The sequence below is a fragment of the Lichenostomus cassidix genome, chromosome Z, assembly GCF_008360975.1.
Source record: "Lichenostomus cassidix isolate B80296 chromosome Z, HeHo_3.0, whole genome shotgun sequence".
In the NCBI taxonomy this organism is placed as follows: Eukaryota; Metazoa; Chordata; class Aves; order Passeriformes; family Meliphagidae; genus Lichenostomus; species Lichenostomus cassidix.
This window is the reverse complement of record NC_139511.1, coordinates 41,050,474-41,075,466: the sequence shown is the minus strand read 5'-3', so window position 1 is coordinate 41,075,466 and position 24,993 is coordinate 41,050,474. Positions and strand designations below refer to the sequence as shown.

The window sequence follows — 24,993 nt, the reverse complement described above, 5'->3', positions numbered from 1 at the left end:
TCAGCTGAGGAAGAAATTACTTTGCTCCAGAAATAAGACTGCTGCCACTAGGCCTGCCTTTTCATTCCTCACTTACCAAGAGGTAGATTCACAGCAGCTCTGTGTAGAGTTTATCATATGTAACAATGGGTCCACAGAGCTAATTATGCCTTGAGAGAAAAAAAATTAAAATCTCCAAATTAATGGAAATAATAACAATAATAATCATAATCATCAAATCTACTGGACTTCATTCCTACATTGACCTGTATTGCCACAGATGGATCAGTGTAATCCTGGATGTACAAAGAAATAGAGGCACAGCCCTGGAATTTAGGTTTGTGCTAGATGATAAACTTAATGAGTCAGCAATGTGCCTCAGTGGCCAGGATGGCCAGCTGTATCCTGGGGTACACTGAGCACAGTATAGCAAACTGGTTTGAAAAAGATGATTGTCCCACTACACTCAGCATTGGTGCAGCCTCACTTCAAGAACTGCATGCAGTTTGGGGCTCCACAGCATGAGGATATAAAACATTAGAAAGTATCCAAAGGGGGGCAACAAAGATGGTGAAAGGACTACAGGGCATGACTTGTGAGGAGCAGATGAGGACATTAGGTTTGCTCAGCTTAGAGGAGACTGAGTAGGGGGAGCTAATCACTGTCTACAGCAACTTTATAGCAGGGGCTGAAATGGTGGTGCAGATCTCTGGTGCCTGGTGACAGGATGCAAGGGAACAGCTTAAAGCTGCATTGGGGAAGTTCAGAGTGGATACAAGAAAATGTTCTTCAGTGAGACAGTGGTCAAGCTCTGGAGCAAGATCCCCAGGGAAGTGCTCATGGCCCCTGCCTAGTTGGGGTTGAAGAAGTATATGCACATTCTATTCTATGATTCTATGATCTCAGACCACAACAGCTTAACTAAAATATAGGCTTCATCACTGTTCTGACATCTGTAGCTATCCTTCATTAAATAGCATGTAAAACAAATGGAGGTTAAACAACATATACTGAGGAAATTTAGAGCAGATGTGAACACGGAAGTTTAAGTAGTCAATAATTTTTACTTACTCGACAATCCCGCTGTAGTGTTTTCATTAGTGCACTGTGTGTTTCAGAGTCAAAATACAACCCTTCATGCATATCTTGCAAGAAATCCAGGTCTTTGAATGTAGGGTTGGACTTCTCCCTCTCTTTTCGTGATGCTCTCCGTTTGTACGTGGAGCCTTTCAAGTCATACGTGAAATGCATTTTCAAGGCTCGTGGCAGAACATTGTTCATGACAACAATTCTAATGTTAATACCTCCTGACTGAACGCAGTACAGCCCATAAAATTTGGGTAGAAGAGTCCTTGGATTCTGGTTCAGATTCTAAAACAAAAGAGATATTTTTAAATATGTCTAATTCCAATGAACTTCCATTCTTAAGAAAGGGGTTTTTTTTAATAGGAAAGGACATTAACAAACACAAAAAGAAATGTGTATGTTTTCTTATTCAGCATAGTTTCTTCAACCAGTTGATTTTTTTTGTGGATATCTATTTCAGAAAGCTAGTATAAGCACTGCTTTTTTGCCAGGAACTTGTATAGGCCAAGAGCAGAGCAGTAACTACATTTATGCCAGGTTTCTCATTCTCGCAGAAAACAGTAGACTAGACCTAAAAACATCAAAAAGACTTAATTTATCTTTTCTGACCCAAACAACCCTTGCATTATGCCTGCTAGAAGGAGTTTGGCTAAAATGTAGTTCTCATAATCTTGACTTGGATTCTGAAAAACAGTACCCTTTTCTCCATGAGGCTTTACACACTGACAGTAAGTGCCAAATGACTAAGTTATTTTCAAAGGAGTGTGATGTCATAACAGAACCACAACTGACCATCAGAAAAGTGTGAAATAATCTGAATTCCACAACAGGCAAAATAAATTAGGTAAGAGAGGATAACAGAGGTGAGAGAGAAAGTCCTCCTGAATACAACTGCTCTCAGTCATTGTCATGAAAAAGCAAGAAGGGGAAAAGCTACTTCATTACTGAAGTGATGATTACATAAGTTGTGATTACGAAGTCACAACATACAACTCTCAGAAGAAAGTATCACAGTGACTGAAGTTTTATTCTTTGGAAACCATTGCATAGCAATGAGAATGAAGTTCCCAGAAACAACACAAACTGGCCTTATGTGTACTTGTAATAACCCAGACTTATGCTGAGCGGATTATCATGACTAGAAACAACAAAAAAGTACCTGCCACCATTGCACCACTGTCCTTTGTGATGTGTCAGTACACGCTTTTTTTTTTTTTACACACATAGTGAATCCATGCTACTTTAGTGCAATGGCACCAGTCCTCATTTTTAGTACAAGTGAGAGGGTATTTTTTCAAGTATTTACTTCAGAAAACAAAGCAAGAAAAGAAAGTATGGTCTAATAATACAAAGTCCCACATACCACCCAAAAGAATCTCTCTTCATATGTATGAGTGGCTTTTGATTAAAAAAAAAAAAACCTACTTACTTTTTAATCAATGGTTTTCCCTTCTAAAGACACATAAAACCCAGTACTTAGAACTAGCCCTCAAAACGCTCCATTTAAATATTAACTTTTTAACAAATTACTTGGATAAAAATATCTTTTACATCATTGCTTTAATACATGAGAAATGGAAATTAGAAGTAGTTGGAAACAAAAGTGAAACTGACCGGTCTAGTTTCTTTGTCCACTCTGAGTGAAATGCAGAGGGTAGACAAACAAAAAATGGAGAAAAAAACTGAATTAGAAATTTAGAAACCTTATTTTGTTACTAGCTTATTAGAAGCAAAATTTGGTATCAAATCAGACGATGACATTCAGCTTCAACTTGAATGCTAAAAGAGCACCAATTCTTATGTTAAATATATTCTAGATTTATATCTATTTTTTCTGTTGGGTATGTGGGGCATGAAGTAGAAAGGCAGGTAAAAATCTGAAAAATATTACAAAAATACAATGGGATAAACCCAATGAAACATTACGAGACAAATGAAACTGAGATTTCAGAAGTGTGACATGAAACAGGAGAAACAGAGGTGAAATACAGTCTTCAATTACTTACCATATAATAACCTGGCAAGAGCTTCTGAAGGAACTCAGCCTCTTTGTGTTGAACTGTTTTGATGATGAATTCATCACCACTAGTTACAAAAAATAAGGACCCACCGGCACCTGGGTTGGATAATTCAATTAAAGGTTCACTGCAGATTGAGTACTGGAAGAGACAAAAATTGTTTTTCACTGCCAACGCATGCATTGACCAAACACAGGTTTAATACAAAGAACTGCAGGTTCAAATAGGCCCAAGAAAATCATGTAGCACCACTACTGCTGCTGTACAGAAAGCTGGTTCACAGTAATTTGGCTGCAGTTTGGCAGCACAGCTGTGGAAGGGCAGCTGGCAGCTGAGCATACAATCCCTCTTCATGTCCCACCACAACAGGAGAACGTTCCTTTGGAGTGAAGCCAGTGGTTGAGGTGGAAGGTGTTGATCCTCACTCTGTCAGCATAGCATATTCCTGAGTCAAAAACTTTCAGAACACATTTTCACTGCAACTGTTTTGTTTTCACATCCCTCTTTGAGGGAAAAAGGTACAAGATGGTAGAAAAATAAACTGGGAGTAGAGGTTTCTCATTATAGACAAATAGGCAAATCCTATTCTGTGAAATATGGATTAAAACTATTGATTAAAACTAATAATCTTGGTATAGCTATAGCTACTAATTTTAATATTGTTACTAATCTTAATTTTTTTTTACCAGTTTTCCGATTGAAAAGTGCTTGAAACAGAAAAAAAATCAATACCAGTAAGCAAGAAAAACTGGGATTTGGAGAACCATTATTTTGCATATTTAGACAGGTTTTCTCTTCCACAGGACACTTTAAGAATTACAATCACATTAAGGAGAAAGAATACACTAAAGACTATCCCTTACTAGTACAACCAGATATCACACAGCGACTAATGTACATGTATTAAATGTCCACTAATTTAAACTTCATTAAAATTAAATTGAGATCACACATTAGGCTCAAAATCACAGAAAAATCTGTTTGTATTAAACTCAAAAACAGTGATACAAGAAAATCTAATAAATACGTTCTTTTGTGAGCACTTGAACTAGAGAAGCATACTTCCTATGGACTCAATCCACTGCCTTAATGCATCTTCTAATCCTAGGTCCAGATGAGGCTAGCTGTTTCTAAGAGACTTTTGCATGAGACACAGATATTTGCTGCTCCTCTTCCTGCTTCTTAGTCTGCTCAGTTCCAATTAATACAAAATACCTTTCTTGGTAATCCTATAGTTGTGATTTTCTACAGACAGAATGGCCATACCAATCTGTAATGCTACAAACCATTAGACCAAATTAGCAGTTGTACTGCAGCACTTGCATGTAAGCACAGCTTACATTTTTCTTGCCAAAATATTTAAAGCTTCAAGAGTAACTGTCACTGTGATAAACATTTGAAAGCGAGTATCCTAAACATTAAAGCTCAATGGGAAAGTATAATATAAGCACAAGACATTGACCTACACTCTGTGTTGGTCATTCCACAGTGGTATGCATTTCTGTAAGAGTCTACCCACCAAATGCTGCTATACAAAGCCCCCACATAGTTTTGACTGGACACTTGTGAAAGACAAATAAAAACCAAAAAGTAAGAAAATCCCCAAGAACCTGACAAATGAGTACCTATGACGAAGAAGTTTCCCTGTAAAATGACAGTACTCCATGAGGTTTCCAGTGGCAATTTAGTTCCACCAGCTGTTCAAATGTATTTTAGCCTTGTTATCCTGTCTGACTCCTACAGTCCATTACCACTCATCTTCCTTGGAAAAGGTTATAAATCTTTGAGCTTTATCAATTCAAATTCAGAGTGTAAACTCATCTATGCTTGTTTTAATTTCTACTCTTCTTATTTTACTTCCCTTGCCCTTCAGCCACAGCTGGACAATCATTTACAACTTCCCACATACCACTTGTGTCTTTTGCTGTGCCAAGAGAAAAAAGAATCTGCAACAAGTTGTTTTTACTGGGAATTTCCCTCAGGGAATAGTATTTTTGTACTTAAATTGACTGTCACAAATCTTATTCACAGCATGCAGTCTTTCTATAATCTTTGACTTCTACTACTGCAGAGGCTTCCTTAGATGGAAAAGAAGTTGCAGGTGATAACAGCTTTACTCTAGGAAGCACCATCTTTTTAGCAGCTGGCAACACAGCCCACATACTTCATCTTTTGCCAAGTCCATAAAAAGAGAAGATAAATAACACATTACATAATGACACTACTGTCACACATGACGTTCTTGTCTCTAAACTGGAGAAGCATAGATTTGAGAGATGGATCACTCAGTGGGTAAGGAATTGGTCCACCCTAAGAGTTGTGGTCAATGCAAGGAAGAAATTCTTCACTCTGAGGATGGTGAGGCACTGGAATATGTGGCCTAGAGAAGCTCTGGATGGCCCATCCCTAGCAATGTTCATTAAGAGGCTGGATGGGGCTTTGAGCAACCTGGCCTTGTGAAAGGTGTCCCTGCCCATGGCAGTGAGGTTGGAACTATATCGTCTTTAAAGCCCTTCCAATCTAAACCATTCTATGATTCTGTGATTTATAAAATTCCTAAGCAATTTTATTTCCTTGCAACTACCATTTATAATTTAAATTAATTTTCTGGTTTTATATATAACTATAGTCATAAGGACTAGTAACACAAAAATCCATACATAGCACTGAAGAATTAAAATAAGACACCCACATGGAGACACCCACATTCAACCCAAATAATAGCAAAACCAGCTAAATTTTGCTTTCAGGCTTATTGTCCCTACAAGAAGAAAAAAAACATTCTAACACACTGGAACATAACAGAAGCAATATATTTAGTAGTCTCTCAAGTAATGTTTCAGAATAACTTAATCAGTTTTTCTATTTTACTTATTCAAGCTCTTTCAAACTCTTTTGTTTTAAAGAAGCAGTTTTCAATAATGGAATAAAATATTTTAGAACTCATTCCAAATGTGCATAATAAAAGTCTGACATATAAAGTTGCTAATTTGTACCAAGACTGATTTCCTGAGTGACCCACCATGAAACAAACTGGACATGGAGCAAGCATCTAGAAGACAATCCAGCTCTTTGCACCCATACTATCCTTCCAAAAGCAGAACTATAGGACAAATAAAATAGTGGATATTTGTCCTGTCAGTGAACAAAGTGGTTCCACCAAGTAAAGCTTGCTTTTAAAATGTCAGCAAATTCACAACTTTTTTTCTCAGGTAAACCACTGAACATTGTGAAAGAACAATTCATGAAACAGAGAGAACAAAGGAGATATTCTAAAATGTTTCAGTTTGTCATCCATATTCCTCAAAGCTAGACAGGAACATCTGTGGACATCACTTTGTAATGAAGTAACACAAATAACACAAAAGTACTTTATTAGACTGATAAAAGTCACACAACTACTGATTGTAACTTCTCTAGAAAAATTATCTGAATTATATGGATGTTGCTCTAATAAATTACAAAAGCAGGGTTTTAATACAAATAGTCTCAAAGACAAAGAATTAAAATTTTCCTAAAACATTAAAAATACTGACTAGGTACATACCCCTCCACACAAAATTTCTTCCTGATTTGGACACCCTTTAAGAATCCTCTTCTGCCACAATGAAATTAGCATGCTTTATAATAATTTGTAACTCAAAGAAAAACTGCAAGCTCTTACCAAATAGTCATCAGGCTTGATACCAAAAAGTTCTCTGAAATAGCGGAAGGCAAGAGGTGCATACGTCTTAAATCTAAAGTCAGGGTAATGATGAGCAGGAGTCAGATTGCTCCCTTCACTGAAAACAAAAATAAAGCAAATCAAATTATTGAGCAATTATTAGCAGCTAGTTTTACTGTAAAACTACCTAACTTGACCACTTGCCTGCTGAGACAAGTCGTAAAAGCAGATAAGCCTCTCTATCACCATTAATCACTGTAATAGAAATGTCTGTAAGAGACACTACCAGCAAACTCCTCTTTCTCATCTTAAGGGAAAATACTATTTTCACTACCTGTATGTATTTGCATAATGATCATGTTTAAACCTGAATAGGACAAAGTCTGCATTCCAGAAGTCCAGGACAGAGACTGACTCCACTGAGTATTGAAAATTTTATCATGTCAAGGACACTGTACCCAAGATGGCTCCAACCACGGTGTCTCCCATCAGCCCTTCTCTGTTTGTAAGCAACAAATCCATCAGGGCAGCTCCCTGGTAGGCTCACTTCCCAGCTATGTTGAGAATTTATCTTCACATACTCCAGGAACGTCCTGGAACCTTCTCCTCTCTGCTGTGTTGAGTTTCCAGCAGACATCTGGCAGGTTAAAATTTCCCACAACAACAAGGGCTGACGATCATGAAACATCAGCCAGATGATCATAGAATAGTTCATCCACCTCCTCACCCTGGCTGGGTGATCTATAACAGACTCCCACCAGGACATCTGCCGTGTTAGCCTTTCCCCTAATTGTCACCCATAGGCACTCAACCTTCTCATCACTGTCCTTGAGCTCTATGCAGTCAAAGTGTACATGATGTACATGTACAGAGCCATAATTCCTAATGGACAAAGCCACCCCACCACCTCTCCTCATTGCCTGTCCCTTCTGAAGAGCTTGCAGCCATCCAGTGCAGCACTCTGGTCATCCCACCATGTTCCTATGGTGGTGACTATGTCATAGCTTTTCTGCTGCACTATGGCTTCTAGCTCCTTCTATTTGTTATCTGTACTCCTTAGCTCTCTTCCTTGTTTTATATTTTTTATCTCCCTGTATTTTTAGGCTGCAGTTACAAAAGTCTTGAAATGAATACTACATTTAAGCTAAAGGAAAAGGTCAGCAGCAAAATCCTGCTAGATTTAAAAAAAAAAAAAAAAAAAAAAAAAAAAAAAAAAAAGGAACAAACCCAAAACATGCCCATGGATTCATTTATGATGGACACCAAGGGAGGGCTTTAGAGCAGAAGAATAAAATTCTACATCATGGTTTCAAAACAAACAAGAACACCTTTGAGACAAAGTTTAGATACTGAAATCAGCCACATAGAAACTTTCCAGCACAGTTTTGAGTATTAGAAGGCAGGCCTTTATTATAGCATGATGGTTGTTTGGAGAATCTTTCTTCTAATCAAGTGCCCTGAGAGTCAGGTGAGCAGAGTTTTTATCATACACACTGATTACATACTCATTAGCTATCCCCACTTCCTTTGACTTTGAGCTAGTCACACCCTTATCAGAAGTCCTTATATGATTCTTTGGCGTCTGTCTTCAATGTCCAGTGTCCTTTCTACATGGCTGTTACTCGACCCCTGCTTTTGAGTAAGTGCAACCTTGCTGTTTTGCATAACTTCTACTTTGTCACCCTTACAGAGCAGAGCTGGCATCCTGCATGCTTTTTGCATGATTTTTGTTTGCCTAAGTTATAGCCTTGATTTATTTCTCCAAGGTTGTGCTGTTCTGTTCTACTGTCCTTGATAAGATTAAAATGCTGTTCTGTTTTACTATCCTTATTCAGTTTGGCCAGTTTCTGAATGGTTTGATACACAGATAAATAAAAAATCCAAGACTTGACACAGTAGCTTTTCCAGCACTTCTTTACTGATTTACCTGAACGAAATTATTAAGAAATGCAGCATGTACCATTATGCTTGGCAATGAGAATATCTGAGGAACACTAAAAAGAAAAAAAAATGCTACAAAATCACACAGATATGAAAACCCATAAAAGGTTAAGCAACATTCTTGAAAAAGACTAAATTACATACAATGAAAGAATTTAAGAGTTTTCATCCTGTACAATTAAAATGTGTCATATGAACTTGCCACCTTTCATTAAAAGCAGATGTTTGATAACAACAGTTTGGTAACAGAAGCCTACCCAACCCACCTAGCTGCCCCTGCACGCACACTGCCAGACCCCAACAGTTGCAGTGACAGCAGGTGAACAAGCTTTCTCAGGCTCCAGAAACATATAAGACTTCAGACTCCTGAACAGCCAACACAAGGAGGGAAAAAGCCCCCCAGATTTCTGTCTGGAATTCACACATAAAAAGATGGTTGTGGATGACCAATGATACATACAAGAACAATAGAATACTGCTGCTTCTTGGAGTGCTAAACCCTGCAGGTAACAGTGAAGGCCGCCCAGTCCGAATGAACTTCTCTGATCACTTTATATCTACTGCAGTACAACTCCAAGGTAACCCAATAAAATCCGTATATGCTTTATTGTTCCATTATAGAGCCAAAAAATGGAAATCAGTAGGATACAAGCTAAAAATGGTAGTTTTCTTTACAGTAAAGATAGACTAATGCCTTATGCTCTTTCATAACCCTTTCAGCTTCCCCAAACACTGCCAGACTTGTCTGAACTTAAGTTTTATATAGCTGGTTGCTACTAATTGAAATTTTGAGTTATATGAGGATGCCACAGTGGTCATATAGCTACACTGGGAACCTGAGGTCATAGTTGTAAATGCATTTAATTGTCACAAGATGCAGATGAGAACAAAACAGTGTTCTTTACTGAAGCATCACATAATTATTAGGGAATATAAAGCATCTAAACTTTTTTATAAAGTCCTACCTTTCAGTACTAAATACTTTTATAAATCTGCTTCTTCCAGACATAACTTGAAAGCTTCTTCTGTGAAATTATGTCAAATAGATTACATGTACTTACTGTACCAGAACATGTACTGTCACTGGAACTTCACTAAGGTGAGTGAAGGTAGGAGGTTTGCTATGATAACAGCACAGCTCTGAGCCATTTCATAAGTGCATATGGAGTAAAATGACCAATGCTGGGTCAGCAGGGGCACCCTAATGCATAGCAAACGGGGATTTACTGCAAAACAGAGCAATTATTTTGGAACAGCTTCTGCACAGAGGGCAATTCCATGAGCACATGAGATTACTTTATTACAGATATGACAGTCAACTTCAGTATGCAGGCAAGTTTCCTTATTCATTACAAAATCATCTTTAAAAAATACCTTCTATTTAAAGTATACAGAGTATTTTATCATACCCTACTGTTTCTGTTAATCATATTAATTAGTTTCAGCTTCACTACTTAACAAAATAGTATGGATCCCAACAGAAAGTTCTTCTGTAATTCAAGAAGCAAGCTTGACACAAATTTAAGATTTTTTGCTAGTACTCTGGAAAATTGATCTAAAGGTTTTCGTGATGGTACTTCTAACAGAAAAAGCACCCTCATTTCCAGTAATTTCCTACAGTAATGGAAAAATTTGAAATTTCATATCAATTTGAAGTTCATATGACAAGTATGAATTGAGTATGGCCTTGCTCTTGCCTGAAAAGGACAAATTCCACTGTACAGAATGCTTGATGTAAGTACATCCCTACCCTATTTAGAATTACTCACATTCCACTTTATTAGCCATTGAAAGAATGTATTCTGTGGTTTCTCTGCACATTTTCTTGATGCATTTTACAGTTTCACTCTGGTAGGACTAAAGAACATGTGCAAAGCACTACATATAACAATTTTTAATCAGTCTAGGGAGTTTCATGGGGATGATTATGTCTTTGAAGTTGAACAAGAAAAATACCCATCATCTACTGACAAAAAATTAAATCTGCAAAATGTTGCTTTGGACATAATAGAAAGGATAACCATATAATTTTCCTCTCAGCCAGCTTAAGCACAGGTCTACCAGAAAAACAAAGATAAAGACTTTTAAAATGAGCTCTGATTCTTGAAATCTCATGGAATTCAAGTCTTTCTATATGAGCTATGACAAAAAAAAATACAGTCTTTGGAAAGATTAGGAAGAAATTGTAACTTATGAGGTATTTTAATAACCTTAGCAGTTAGACCACACAAAAGAAAAAGATTGGTAGGCAGACTAAAGAAGAAAGACTAAGCTTAAAATGCAAGTTTGGTTTAATACTTAAATTGTAATTTTTTTTTTATCAAGCACACCTAGAAATGACAGTATGTGCATCTTAGCCTGTTTCTTTGCAAATGCTGAGAGTGGATTTAAAGCAGAGGTGGTACAATATCAAACTAAAAATGAACTAAAACTACATTTTTAATGACTAACCCCATGGCTTGCAAAGTTTGCTAAACAAGACACCCAGATATGTTTCTTGGCAGCTTTTCTTTGCTGTGGCCTCACCCTGGTAGAATGTACTCAGGAGATATCACATGTATCTGAATGGGGAGAGAAAACCAGCTGCATATCTTGGTAGCAAGCCTTCATCATTGAGCCATATTAAAAGGCCCTGATGAAGCTGTTAACAAAAGAATTAGTCTCTAATTGTATGGATATGGATAACTTTCTTCTGTGTATTGTGAAAAAACTGAAGGGGAGGAACATCTCAGTTCTTTCAGTGAAAGCAACTCTTTTTTGATTGTAAAACCAAAATGAAATGTCTAGACATAAATACTCCCAACATTAAAAACCAAGAGTATCTGATATGCATTTCATTGCTCTTGGAATCAGCTGCTTTTAAAAAATTCATCAAGTGTTTCAACTCTACAAACTGCAACAAATAAACAGAAGCTGAAGGTCAGGTAGTGCTTTGGTATATTCATTTCCTGTATATAATTTCAGGAAAGCATAATTTCCCACATGATGGAAGTAGGTATCATGGTTACCTGTACAAATAGGTGTGTCTGTGTTTTCTTCATACTGTGGGATAAAGTCCAGTGGTAATATCCTTTTCTCTCACTTACGTTTTCCTATACTTTCAGTTAACAAATGCTATCCCAAGCAGTTTCCTGCAATGCAGCTTTGAAATACAACTAGGAATGGAAAGTATCTTAAAAACAAGTCAAGCCAATCATATCCATATAACAGCTGGATATAGAAGCACTTACTTATGATGACAAAGATATGACTATTTCACAACCAATTGGAAAAGCTGTTAAAATACAGGATCTCAGAGTACTTTAAAAGTAGTTTAAGTGCGTGTATACAACCATGCAACCATCTGGGTTATCAAGGATCTACCAGTAATTTGTTAGTAACAGAAGTAGCTGATCCTCGTAATTCATAACAGTGCTTTGCTTTTGTTGCCAAAGTATCCCTATTTCTAATATTTGTCTAGGATCCTCCTCTCTGTTCAATCACTGAACTCACAAACCATAAAAACTGTCAGAATTTGAGTCCTTTTGTGCATATTTGCAACCAAACAACTAAAGAAGGGCAGCAGCACTTTATCAAAATATTCAGGTTCCTTTATCTGTCTTGTGAAACTGCCCACTGGAAACACATATCATTGTGAAAGTTACTAACTGTATACTACAAATACGCTACTTAGTACATCAGCTAACCTATGATACAGCTTTGGTATGAAGATATTTCCAAGGATAAGTATCAGTTTTCCTTATTTTACTCAATTAATCCTCAAGAACACACTAGAAAGCAGTAGGCTTCAGTTTTAAATGTAGGGTTAAACTCAGACTAGCCCAATACACTAAAGATTTTTCTTTCCTAGTACTTTCTTATTTGGGCTGTCATCCAAATGCTGTCACAATACAATGGTAAACTTTTATAATTAAAGGCAGAAAACACTGAATAACCTTCATTAGCATAACAAGAAAGCAATTTGTAAATGAACCAGCTCAGAATACAGACTTTAACTGCAGAGCGCATACAGGGCATCAGTATCCAGCACACTTCCTAGCTCAACTAGAAACTGTAGCAGCTATTCTAAATAGGCAGGGTCTAGACCCTGCAATGAAAGTGTGTTAGCAAGGGAAGTGCTTGCTGCAAAAAAGGTCCAACTCAACAGCTGTGCTTAAAAGCAGCCTCCATCTAAGAAAACAAAAGAATACAGGCTGAAACATACTGTCTTGCTTGAAACACTCTGCATTTCTGAAGCTTCATAGCCAAAATTAGCTGATACAATGGAGCAGCTTCTGTTTGGCTTTTCAATCATCACCACAGAGAATGCATCACCTTATGTATCTGCTGGATGAGCTTAACAAACTGCCTACACGGCCAATTTACAAGCAGCTGCCCAGCCCCATGGCCCAGTGACAGGCTTGAGCAACCACTGCCTGCCAGAGCTAGGCTTAGAGACGAGCCTTTCTAACCACGGCCATCTCACCGGGACCCAGCGCCACAGGTGAGTCAAACAGCTGACAAAACATTGCTGAAGCCACATTGTACAAACGACTAAGCTGGAAGCAAATTGTGCCACCAGGAACTGGTTCCAGCCAAGGAAGACAGGGGCACAAATATGCCCAACACAGCTGAGTCACAGGACAGAGCACAGAGAGCACGTGCAGGATGCACAACCTTCCCATTTAACCCTCCAGCCGCAGCTGCAGCAGTACCAACACCAGGTAAGCACCTCTGCTGCTGAATTTCCAAAGTGGAGTTGAAAAGCCAGAAAACAGGTTACTTGGAATGGTTTCCTTTATGGTTTCACTCTATTCAGGGGGTAGGGTGGAGACTTGAGACACTATCTTCAGAATCAAGTGGGTCAGTGCAGGGTGCATTTTGTTTCTCCATCATCAGAGCACATATGCATAGTGCCATTTAAACTCTGTCTGGATGGTGGCTCTCAATGAATACCATTATAGCAGCTTCCAGTAGTACCTCGTTTTCCAAAAGAAAAATGTTATACAAACTCCTGCGGAGCTCGAAGAGAAAGGGATGAAACGAATGCCACAATGTGAAGCACGAAGTGACAAAGGCACTTTTCCACCCCCTGCAGCACTACAATGTGCAAATGAAGGCAAGCACCTTTGCAATTCAAATCCACCCACTGTAGAGAGACACCTGTACTTCACTCAAAGTCACTTCCAGAAATAAACACCTAAATTAATCTGGGCTAAACTCTGACCAATTTAACACAGTTACAAAGTAACTCTGGACCAGGAATAACCAGCAATCCAGAGAGCTACTCCTGATCTACATCAGTAGCTCTCATAATATGCAGAGCAATTATGTTCAGGTCTGACCTAACCACTTTTTTCTCTGGCATTTTTCTCCCTCATTAATGAATCCTGAACACTGCCGAAAGTGTTTTGCTATGGGTACTGAAGCAGAGGTATGGGCTGAGGGTTATTTCAGGGTCTGAGAGGTATACAGAGACTATCTTATTTAACCAATAAAATTCATAAACAAGAGTTAACTATTTCCCCCTAACTACAAAAGGGCACAGATAGCACTCTTCTGCTTAGTGGTACACAAGCTGGATAGCATTTTATTGAATTTCTACTAACTTAGGTCTGTCTTACCTCTGCCACCATAACAGGTGCTTTGACAGCTTCTGTTGCTGTCCAAGAAGCAGGTATACCTATGACTCTGAAAACAGCTGTCCTCTCACCTCACTGCCAGACACAGACAAGGGAGGGAAAACAAGGGAGGAAGATGGAGCAGAACATCATGTGAAGAGGCAGGTTGCTGTAAATTTGCCACAATTAAGGGAAAGTTCAACTGACAGTCTGTCTGGAGTCTCAGATGAATTATTTGTACCCAAAGCAAGTGGAAAAATACTGTGCCTTGCTGGGTAAGCACCTGTTTCAGCATCGCTTTTGCTGCACTGTTAGGTTCTCCTTCATCTGCAAACTTTTGCAAAAAGTTTACTCAACCTCAGCTTGCTCCAGGGTACTTCCACGTAGAGGTCAACCCACTTCACCTGCTGGTGGTAACTAATTTCCACTAATTGCTTTTAACCCAGACAATCGAAAGGGAACAAAAAAAAAGTCATTACAGTAATTACTTTTAACAATGCTGCTATCACATGTAGGTACCCCCTTCCCCCAAAACAAGTGAACAGCACCTGAGGCGCACCTTGGGAGTGCAGCCCTATCTGCAAAGAATGTGCAAACTTTGCTTTTTACCTCCAACATAGGCAATGAAGCTATCCATTGTTATGATTCTGGACCAATCCACATAATGCCATCATGAAACAACATCCCAATAGTCTCAACCAGCAAGAAAGAACCCTGTATTATTTTGTACAATCCTAAATTATTACAGTTTATGAACAGTAATACACTTCTTGTTGAATATATTTTAGATAAATAAAAGTGTGTGTTACACTGAGACATGCGTCCATAGCAAGGATTTGAAATTTGACATTTCTGTGCATCAGCATAAGGAGTCAAGTGTCATTGTTTGAAGAGATTGCTACAGATAGCCAGCTTTTAGTTCCACAGACAATGTTGAAAACAAGTGCTCTTTATAGGGATGATCATTGTTGCAGTCAAGATGACTCACTATGCTATATACTACTGCTTACTACCCAGCTGTGCAAAAAAACCCACCAAAACTACACTGCTTTAGCCATTACTTTTGTCTAATTTTCCTCAAAATAATTTTAATAAGAAACTGTCTGAAAAGATACTACTAAAGCTTTTTTAATCAATTTTACATTAGTGTAATCAGTCTCTTCCTTTTGCCTTTTGCTTTTGTTTCAAGCCAGAAGGGATGTCTCTTCCTTAAGATCAATAAAAAAGAAGGAAATCTCATTTCTGTGTGTACATGCATGCAAGTCTCACAGGAAAGAAGGCACATGCTATGCTATGGACTACAAGCCATTTTATTTTACTTGTTCCTATAAAACTATGTTTAAAAAGAAAGAGAATAAATTTTCTTTCTCAAATGTGTATAATGTTATAATACATGTAATAAAACAGTTTTGGCATGCGGGTTCCATTTCGTGTATGTTAAATCTGATATCATAGCACTCATAGCACGGAAGCCTCCATCACTCTTATAGGCAGACATTTTTCTCACCAATAACAACATTGTTACATGATATGCAAATTCCTCACCTTTAAATTGGACTTTTTAAACAAAATTTTGTGATTATGAAGTATGAAAGCACATGCATATAGTGAAATTCTCTATATCTACCTAATCTACGAGAGAAAGACTACTAACCTGTGCACAAACCCTATCATTAACACCGAAACAGGGATATAAATACCCTCAACTACTAGAAACTAGAGCATGTAATGTAAAACAGGAGTTTTATATTTCCCAAAATAATTTTTTTTCCCCTGAAGGATATCTCAGTTCAGTGAAAACTAGGAGTCAAATCAAGGAAATTTACATGAGGAAATATCAAAATTTAAAGTGCCTGCAATTATTTTGTACATTGTTAATTTAACTTGGTTTAGTGACACCAGTAAACACTAACGATTATAAATTATTCTAAGCATCTTATGAAGTAACATTCAGACTGCATATGAACAAAACTTAGAAAAACTGATAGAATTCATTCCCAAAGCTAGGAAATATTACATACATAGCATGTCCTTACTAAAATGACTGTACTTAGCATGTTTGAGAACCCAGACAACACTAAACAGAGTAAGACATCCTGGCTTTGAAATGCATTTCTCCTAAACGTTCTTCATCTCTTGCCAGCATATGTAACTTGGCAAGGGTACATGGCACTGTACTTCATCTTCTGAACAGCAAAAATCAGCACCATCTTGATATCTCTTATCAGCACAACTGTATTATTACAATTTTTATGCCATCAACTTGGCAGTGATACAAGCAGAGGTGGCAAAGCAGTAAAGGTGCACAACCTGTAATCAGCATAGCTTGTAGGAGCTGAGTGTTGTCACTGACTAGAGCCCTGGATAGAATTTTATAGTCTAAATGTAATGCAATGCTGTAGTATAAATTTTTATATTATACTTAAACTTCAGGATTTGAATTTTCATAAATTTTTAAAACCCCTCAACAAAATGTCACATATTATTCTCAATTTTTAGAAACTAGACTGCAATTAAACAAATGTGAATGTTGGATCCACAAATTACTTCAAATTCTAATTGACAGCTCCTTTAATTGAATGTGTCAAAATTACTTTCCCTCTCGATAAATGGTAAGTCTCAGTTCTTCAGATGAAGTGTGACCTTTCCAGTTTTCTCCCTACCTTCATTTTCAATGACAACGTGAAGACTGGATAATTTTCAAGTTTCTTCCATTATAGTTACTCTATCACAATTTTGTTAAAACGGGAAAACAATCCTGGTTCAAAAAAATGCCCAGTTTAGAGTTTAATTATGAAATTCTATAGAAGAAAAATTGAATATGCTTGTTCTTACCTTGGTAGGAAGACACTTTCCACTACATAGAAATCTTGCATAAGAACATCTCTGTCTGGTTTTGATGTAAGGTTTCCTACTGTGTATCCTATTCCCAACTGGATAGCACCTTTAATAGCTGAGGACGCAGTCTGTGTAGAAAGTAAGAATTCAAGCATGAGTTCGCTAAAAGCAGATTTCCATTCCTTATCAGTAATATTATAGCTAAATTCTTTGATAATTTTTGTAATAACACCCCTTCAGCTTTAACATCCTAGAATTCAGTGAAATAACTGATTTTTAATCGAAATATTTAAAAGAATCACTATACAGTAGCAATATATACAGTAGTGATATCTACAAAAATCAATTATCTGGTTTTACAAACTGAAACTTTTCAAATTGCCCAAATAGTTTAGGCATGGGATTCTAACCTGGCAGAGAATCACAGAATAGCAGATTGGAAGGGATCTCAAAAGGGTCAACCTTTCTTGACAAAAGCATGGTCTAAACAAGACAGCAAAGCACACGGTCAAGACAAATCTCAAAAACACCCTATGGTGGGGAATCCACCAATTTTGGGGAGATTAGTCCACCAGCTGACTGTTTCCACTGTGAAATATTTCCACTTGTGTTCAAGTGGAATATCTCCAGGAATAACTTCAACCCATAATCCCTCATATTCTCCATGTGACCCCTTGTAAAAATAGAGCCTCTGTCTTCTTTGTAGCCACCCTTTAAATTCTAGAACACGGTGATAAGGTTCCCCTCAACCTTCTTTTCTCAAGGCCGATCAAACCCAACTCTCTCAGGCTCTCATCACATGGCAGGCTTCCTACTCCTTTGGTCATCTCTGTGGCTCTTCTCCCCACCCTCTCCAGCCTGTCTGTACCTTTTTTGTATAATGGGGACTAAAATTTCAACAGTATTCCAAGTGCGATCTGACAATTGCTGACAAGAATGGGATAATCTCTGCTGGTGGTGCCCTTGTTGAGGCAGCCCAGGATCCCACTGGGTTTCTTTGCTGCAGCCACACACTGCTCACTCATATTGATCTTGTTGCTCACTGGGACTCCCATGTCCCTTTCCATGAAGCTGCATCCCAGCCTTGTGCTCCCAGCCTGTGCTGTGCTCCCGGTTTTCCCAGGCATAAGACCTTACACTTGTCCTTGTTGAACTTCATAATGTTCTTACTTGCACACTCTTCCAGCCTGTACAGGTTTTCCTGCAGGGTGGCTCTCTTCCAAAGTGTTCACTTGATCCCTGAGTGATCATATCTGTTCTGGATGACCACTTATGAAGACATGAAACAGTGTTGTGCTTAACACCAATGCCTGGAGGAACCCCACTTGTGCCAGGTTGGAAAAGAAGCCATTCACCTGCACTCTGGGTGCTGCCTGTGGGTCAGTTCCTCACCCACCACATGGACAACTTGGCCAGATCGTAACACAACAGCTTCACCACGAGGCTGAAGCCACAGAGAAAGCCTTGGAGAAACAAGGTAGACAATGTCCATGGCCTGCCCCACATCAACCAAGCAGGTGACTTTGCTGGAGAAGGCAATCAGGTTTGTCAAGCACAATTTGGCCTTGGTGAACCTGTGCTGCCTCTTCCTAATCATGTGCTTCATCTGATTTGCGATGGCTCCCAGGAGGATTCTTTCCATAGCATTTTCCTTTCCCTTAAGTACCAACCTTCAGAGTACACAGAAAGACCCCACAAACTCCACAACATTGTGCTCACTGCAGCCAAAGCTATCACTAACAGAGACAGCACAAACCTGGTTTCCTTGGTTTGTGAGTAGCAAGTCAAGCAGTGGTTGACTGCTTGGAACAGCAGATAGTATAGTACAACACTTCCTGGTTAACACATCTAACATTTGTAAGAGGGAGCTGTCTTCTATGCATTCCATAAACCTGATGGATGATGTGACCTACTGTATTGTTCTACCAACAATGCCTGGATAGTTGAAATGACCTGTGAAACCCAGGATCTGTTCTCTAAAGCTTGCTTAAGTGACGCTACCTAAGTGCTTCTTTGCCCATATCCTCTTGGATTGGAGGTTGTTAGCAGATGCCTAATTTAAGATCCCCCTCGGAGATGTCCAATTCTGATCTTGACCCAGAGGCATTTGGGCTTCCATATCCATGTAGTTGACTTCTACATGTTCATGATTCACTATAACCCAGACCACAAATCCTCCTCCTCTACTTTCCTGTGTGTCTCAAAAAAACCTATAGCCATCCTTTCTGATCCCAGTCTAACTTGACGTTCAAATTGCTTCAGTTTGAAGCAGCATGCTTTACATTCTGGAAAAAAACAGTCACAAATTCCAGGTGATTGTACATGCATGCTAAGGCACCAGTATGCAAGTTTATGGCTTAAATACTGATTCGAGAGGGAAATGTATTTATTACATTCTGCCTAACAGTCAGTGCAAGAGATGCATTGAGTGTGGGGAATCCAGAGAAAAATTAAATTGATGGGGAAAGCAAAATACCTCCATAAAAATCTACCCTTATAGTGTGTAATGACTAAATTCAACAGCCAGATCTTGCAGGACAGAGAAGGCTTCAAAACAACTGCATGAAATTGTGATACTACATATGTGTAAATTGAGATAATCTCTGAAAATTTCCCATGCTGGATCAACAGTCCTGCTGCAAGGATTTAAAAAAAATGGCAGAACTGATTCAAAATCAGAGACTAGTAAAGAAAGGAATTTTTAAAAAGGATGGAAGGGGTGACTAAAGAAAACCATTGGGCAGAGAAAGCAGGCTATGGGGAACGAAGTGTCATCCCTTGCATGATCACCAGTTTGAAGACAACATTTTTGGTCCTTGTTTTCAGGTTTTACCTCCTACCCACCAAATAAGCAAGAGACTAAGAGTGGAAGCAACGAACACCAGAAGTTTCATGATCAGAACCACTTCAGCACTTGAACAGAACCATTTCAGGAGTGGAAATTACGTAAGAAGTGGTTCAAGCACACAAAGCTAGTCTTGTTACAATTCTTGGAACAGCACATACTAGCGTGGCTGCTTATTTTTAGAAAAGAAAAGACAGAGCTGTGTAGTTCTTAAATAATTAGGACTGCACACCAAGCAGAACTTACACTTGCATAACAGTTTAGAACAGGCAATTTGATGGAAACAAACAACACTCCATTCTGAAAGTGCTACTTTGACTACTAAAAAGATTTGGCATTGTGTCATAAGAAGAGTCACATTTTTCTTTCCTTGAAAGGCTTCTATTCATGAATGATTAATGGCCAACAAAAGCTGCAATTATGTAACTTTGATCAAACCAATACACATACAAATAGTTTCTGCTTCATTGCTGGATGCCCATCTTGTTCACTGCTGCAGCAAGTGACTATGTCTGAAAGAACAGCAGATAGTACAGTACAACAGAGGACATGCCATTCCAAATAAACCCTAAAGAAACCCACCACACGTCAAAAAAACCCAAGACAGGTAACCTGGCAATGTGATTTCAAAAGGAAATCTCTAGGTCGTCTTTCAAGCTCATAAAAAAATATCTGTAGTATTTTTTTCAAATTCAAAAGAAGTCCTCCAGACTTACAGTCTCTAGAAGGAAAAATGTAAGGCCTTCTACTACAATGACACAAAGCTTTCCCACAAGGTTACCTCCTTGTTAATTTCCTCTCCCGTTCAAGAGTGTTATTAGTAACCACCAATCATTTCTGCAGCAATCACAGCAGCTAGTTTAGCAAAAAAGGAATGTTACAAAATCATTCAGAATACTTTAACAACTACTTTGAAATAAACTAATAGTGGCTACAGTACGCTGAAGGCAACTGCCGGCCCAAAGTCACCTCTTTGTCCATCATTACTAACACCAAAAGCTGGTCCCCCAGCATCCCCTTAGCAATTGACAAGTTTGTTTTCATAATCCATGAAATAAAAACAAAACAAGCCTTGGCATTTGTCTTGAAAACATCACTTGTCCTAATTTTTTTATTATTATTATCATTAAATCCAATGAAAATATATGTAAGCTGTTTCTCAAGCCCTAGGGTAAATGTTCTTGAAACATCCACTTTATTACTACAAAAATGTGTTTATTGGAAACTGCAAATGCAGCTGGGAAAATGGAAGCCTCTTGTGCATTTTTCCTTACTCAGGCACCTTTTTAATGCGCATTAAGGAAGGAAAATCTGGTTTCACACCTAAGCCCCTTATTTATTTCAATTTGTCTTGAATAATCTCCTGCTGTAGAGCAAACAATAAAATTCAGCAACCTTCTGTGCCATGAGTTTTTTTCAGTCTTTTAGAGACTGAAATAAATTTTTCTTTCTACTAGCCTCATGAAGAGGTTCAGAAAATGGCCCTGAGACCATTTATCAGCTGTAAAAATAAGGCTGACAGTGCACAGTGACAGTATAGCGACTCCCTGTCTACTATGCAGGTGCTTCAATGTTTTTATTCCTGCATAAAAAACTTAAACTGCCTTTATTATGATGAAACATACCTTTGCCTCTTTTTGTCAAAAAAAACTATATATTTTTTCTATATTTGTCATACGGCTTTGCTAAAAGAGCTTGAAAATACAAAAAACTATATGCAGACTCAAAGCATAACAGGTTACAGGATGAAACAGTATATAATATAGAATATAGACAGGTATATGGAATATTTGCATTACTGATAAATAGTCTAGAACTCCACACACTGTTCTTTCAAATTACTTTCTCTGCAGATGGGTTTTCCACTTGCTCTACATTACTCTAAGCTGAAATCCTTTTTCAGAGTAGCAAAACAAATGAGAACTTAAATCCTCTTAAAACAGATCTTAAGTTTGCACATGATCCCACAAATATACTAAGCAGGATTTAGACATTGTTTTTCCTATAAATAATTGCTTTCAGGTAGTTCTGTAAAACTTGAATTTGTTATTTTCATAAAATAAAGGTGTTAATCAGATATGCATAATGCACATAAAGACAGTCCACATTCACGTAACAAAAAAAAAAAATCAACTAACTGAAATTATCTAACAAGTGTTCAAGTTAGGGACAAGGCTACTGAAAGGATTGAAAAAGTCTGTCCTTTAAGTAAAAGAGAAAAAAAATTCAGGAATGGCAAAAATATGAATACTATAATTTCAGAAAGTATATTATAAATTGGCCAATAATTACTTCTGTTAGAGTGTGAAGATTGTAAATAGCTGGGAAACCTAACAAACTACTAATGTGTCAGTAAATGTACAGCGTACATTGTACATAAAGATTTTAGCTATGTTAAATAGATTTATTCTTTCAAGTAAGTGTCCTTATATTTTCTCCATGATTGGATAGGACTATTAACAGAATAAATCATTTAACAAGCCACATGCAAAGCAGAGCTGAGCAAGAAGGCACAGGCTTCATCTTAATAGAAGCCTTAATAGATATTCATCTTAATATCTTAACTTAATAGAAGTTCTTCTCTGCAGTGATTCACAGTTATTTTTCCGTTCATTTTTTGGCTCTTAATTGTTCTTTGCTAAATCTATGTGCATTTCCCACAATATGCTCATGAAATGTAACTATAATATTCTTGGCTTCTTCAAAAGTAGGCATCCTAGGGACACCCTTTAGGATGACACAAATCATGAACTTTGTCCTTGCTTATGTGTTTTCCCCTTTTACAACTCACTTTATTGCAGCTGAAGTTTGACCTACGAACTTTCTGGGGCAAAGATGGTGATTTTTACAGAAGACATCTGGTTTATTGCAGGTGCTATAAAGATGAAGAGACATTAACTCTGCCTCAGAAATTCTACCTCATTATCATTCTGGAAGGGAAAATGATAATTGTTTTATTTCACCTTCTCTACTACTGTCACTCAAACAGGTTTTAAAATCTGCCTAATGAAATGGCAGAGACACCTAGACACCACAGTTCTGTGTAAGAGATGGGGAGAAACAGACATCCGATCAGAAGCCTTCACTAACTAGTGAAGTGGTTAACACTCCTTTGCAGCCATGCTTCCCATGAAATAGTTGTCACTAGTTCATTTCTCTGCGCTATTGTATGTGGAGAAGTCTGCTTTCCTCCCTCACTATCCCACTCTTCTCCTTCATGGAACAGTGAATCGGACTGGGGTAGAATAGTGCCTGTCTTCAGGCAACATTCTCAGTGAAATAAATAAGAAAAATATTCATAGGTCTCACTTGATCAAAATTATTCAATCCACATAGCTTATGACAGATCTGAATTTTGCACTGCAAGTAGGCATTTCATCTTCAGTTTTAGTAGTTACCATAAGTACCAGGAATCTGCCCATACTATCACTTCCATGCAAACCGGTTTATCTTTTCCAGACTTCTGAGAAGATACATCCTGCCATAAACTGCATAAACTCTTAAGCCAAACCATCTGAGGAGAATGGCTGTTGCAAAACAATACTTTTTTTTCAAGCAGTATTTAAAAAGAGCTCATGTAGAACATTAGGAAATCACAATTAGATTCAGAAGGTACATGTGATTATTGCCTAGTCCATTGTTCTGCATTAGATCTGTCTTGCTTTGAGAGCCTGCTGTGCTTACAGTCTCATTGAAACAACAAGTCTTACAGCTGCTTCTACTGAAGCTTCTGGATGGAGGTGGTTATGCCATCTCAGCATGCTTTTTGCAGCTGACATACAATAAATCACAAATACAGACATACAAATAGAGTTACCAGAAAATCCCATTAAAATAACTAATCTTATTTCTCCACAACTTGTAACCATGGGTCACTGTGGCCACAGTACCCCTTCAATCTTCCTTCAGTTCACACTGTTCCTCTCTCCAGCAAATGTTTGCCGACCTTCTGCAGGTCACACTTCATAAAGGTGGACTTCTGTGAACCATGTGTATGTTTGTGTGATTGTTCCAGTTCAACTGCAATTAGAATGATTTTCTGATCCAAGCTGAATCTGATCTCCCTTCATTTTTCAGAACTGGATTCAGGTGACTCCATGGCTTTCAACTAATTTTTCTTCCATCTCAAAAAATTTATACTGAAGCTTCAGGAGTAGCCATGAACCCAACTACTTTGGTTGTTCTATCCTTGAGGAAAAGAATTTGAGACCTCTGAACTTGGAAGTAACCGTAGCTCTAGGCAAAGTCACTAAAGACAGCCATTTGTGTCTTTGTTGATGCATAAAATCTGCCATTGAGGTCCCTGTGCAGCAAAACCTCCAGTGGTGAAGTTTCACTGCCTACAAGAAAAAATACCCTACCTGCAGGCATTACATGCAGGGCATAAGTCAATGCTGCTTACACATGTTTGAAAGCTCTAACAATAAGTAGCTGGCTTCCTTTATCCTGGCAAATCCCCCTTGCTCCTGGCAAAATGATTCACACGATATGCACTTTTGAACAGCTTACATAAAGTGCTTGTAATACACTAGACAGAGGAGCCACAAGATATGTAATGACAAGAAACAAACCCTAATTATACACTTGTGTGGCAGCCTTCAGACTAAACGTAGAGATTGTGGCAATCCAGTAGCAGTTTTTCCACAAGTGCACATTTACATCTACTTTATTTTCTGGTGTGATTTTTTCTACACACTTAATGTGCTTTGACAGACCTGTCTGTGCTTTATTCTTGCCACCATCCTAGTATTAAGCATCAGGATGCTACGGAAACCTGATTTGACAGGGAGCAGACTCAGGGACTGTGTGATTGATGATATTGCAATGCAAAAGCTGCATGTGTGTCAGCAGCTTCTCACAACAAAGTCTGCAAAATAGGGACAAAATTTAAAAAACTGGCAACTACGTACTCTAGATGTCAGTGACAAGACTGTGACGAATATTCAAGAGAAGCTACAGTGTGATGACTGAATTTTGTTGCAAGCTCCCTCACTACTTTGCTTGAGAATGCAATGGAACAAA

The 24,993-nt window shown here is 38.0% G+C and overlaps 1 protein-coding gene across 3 annotated transcripts in view; it reads right to left on the bottom strand.

Annotated features, from left to right (window-relative positions):
- The window catches only part of PIP5K1B (phosphatidylinositol-4-phosphate 5-kinase type 1 beta), a 98,018-nt gene that overhangs the window by 33,102 nt on the left and 39,923 nt on the right, over positions 1 to 24,993 (bottom strand). For all 3 annotated transcript variants that reach the window (XM_085041893.1, XM_085041891.1, XM_085041894.1), the window contains 4 exons: positions 17,124 to 17,254; positions 6,748 to 6,865; positions 3,072 to 3,224; positions 1,051 to 1,350 (listed from right to left, as the gene is read on the bottom strand). In XM_085041893.1, coding sequence (XP_084898019.1) covers positions 1,051 to 1,350; positions 3,072 to 3,224; positions 6,748 to 6,865; positions 17,124 to 17,254 — 702 coding nt within the window. The remainder of the gene's footprint in view (positions 1 to 1,050; positions 1,351 to 3,071; positions 3,225 to 6,747; positions 6,866 to 17,123; positions 17,255 to 24,993) is intronic.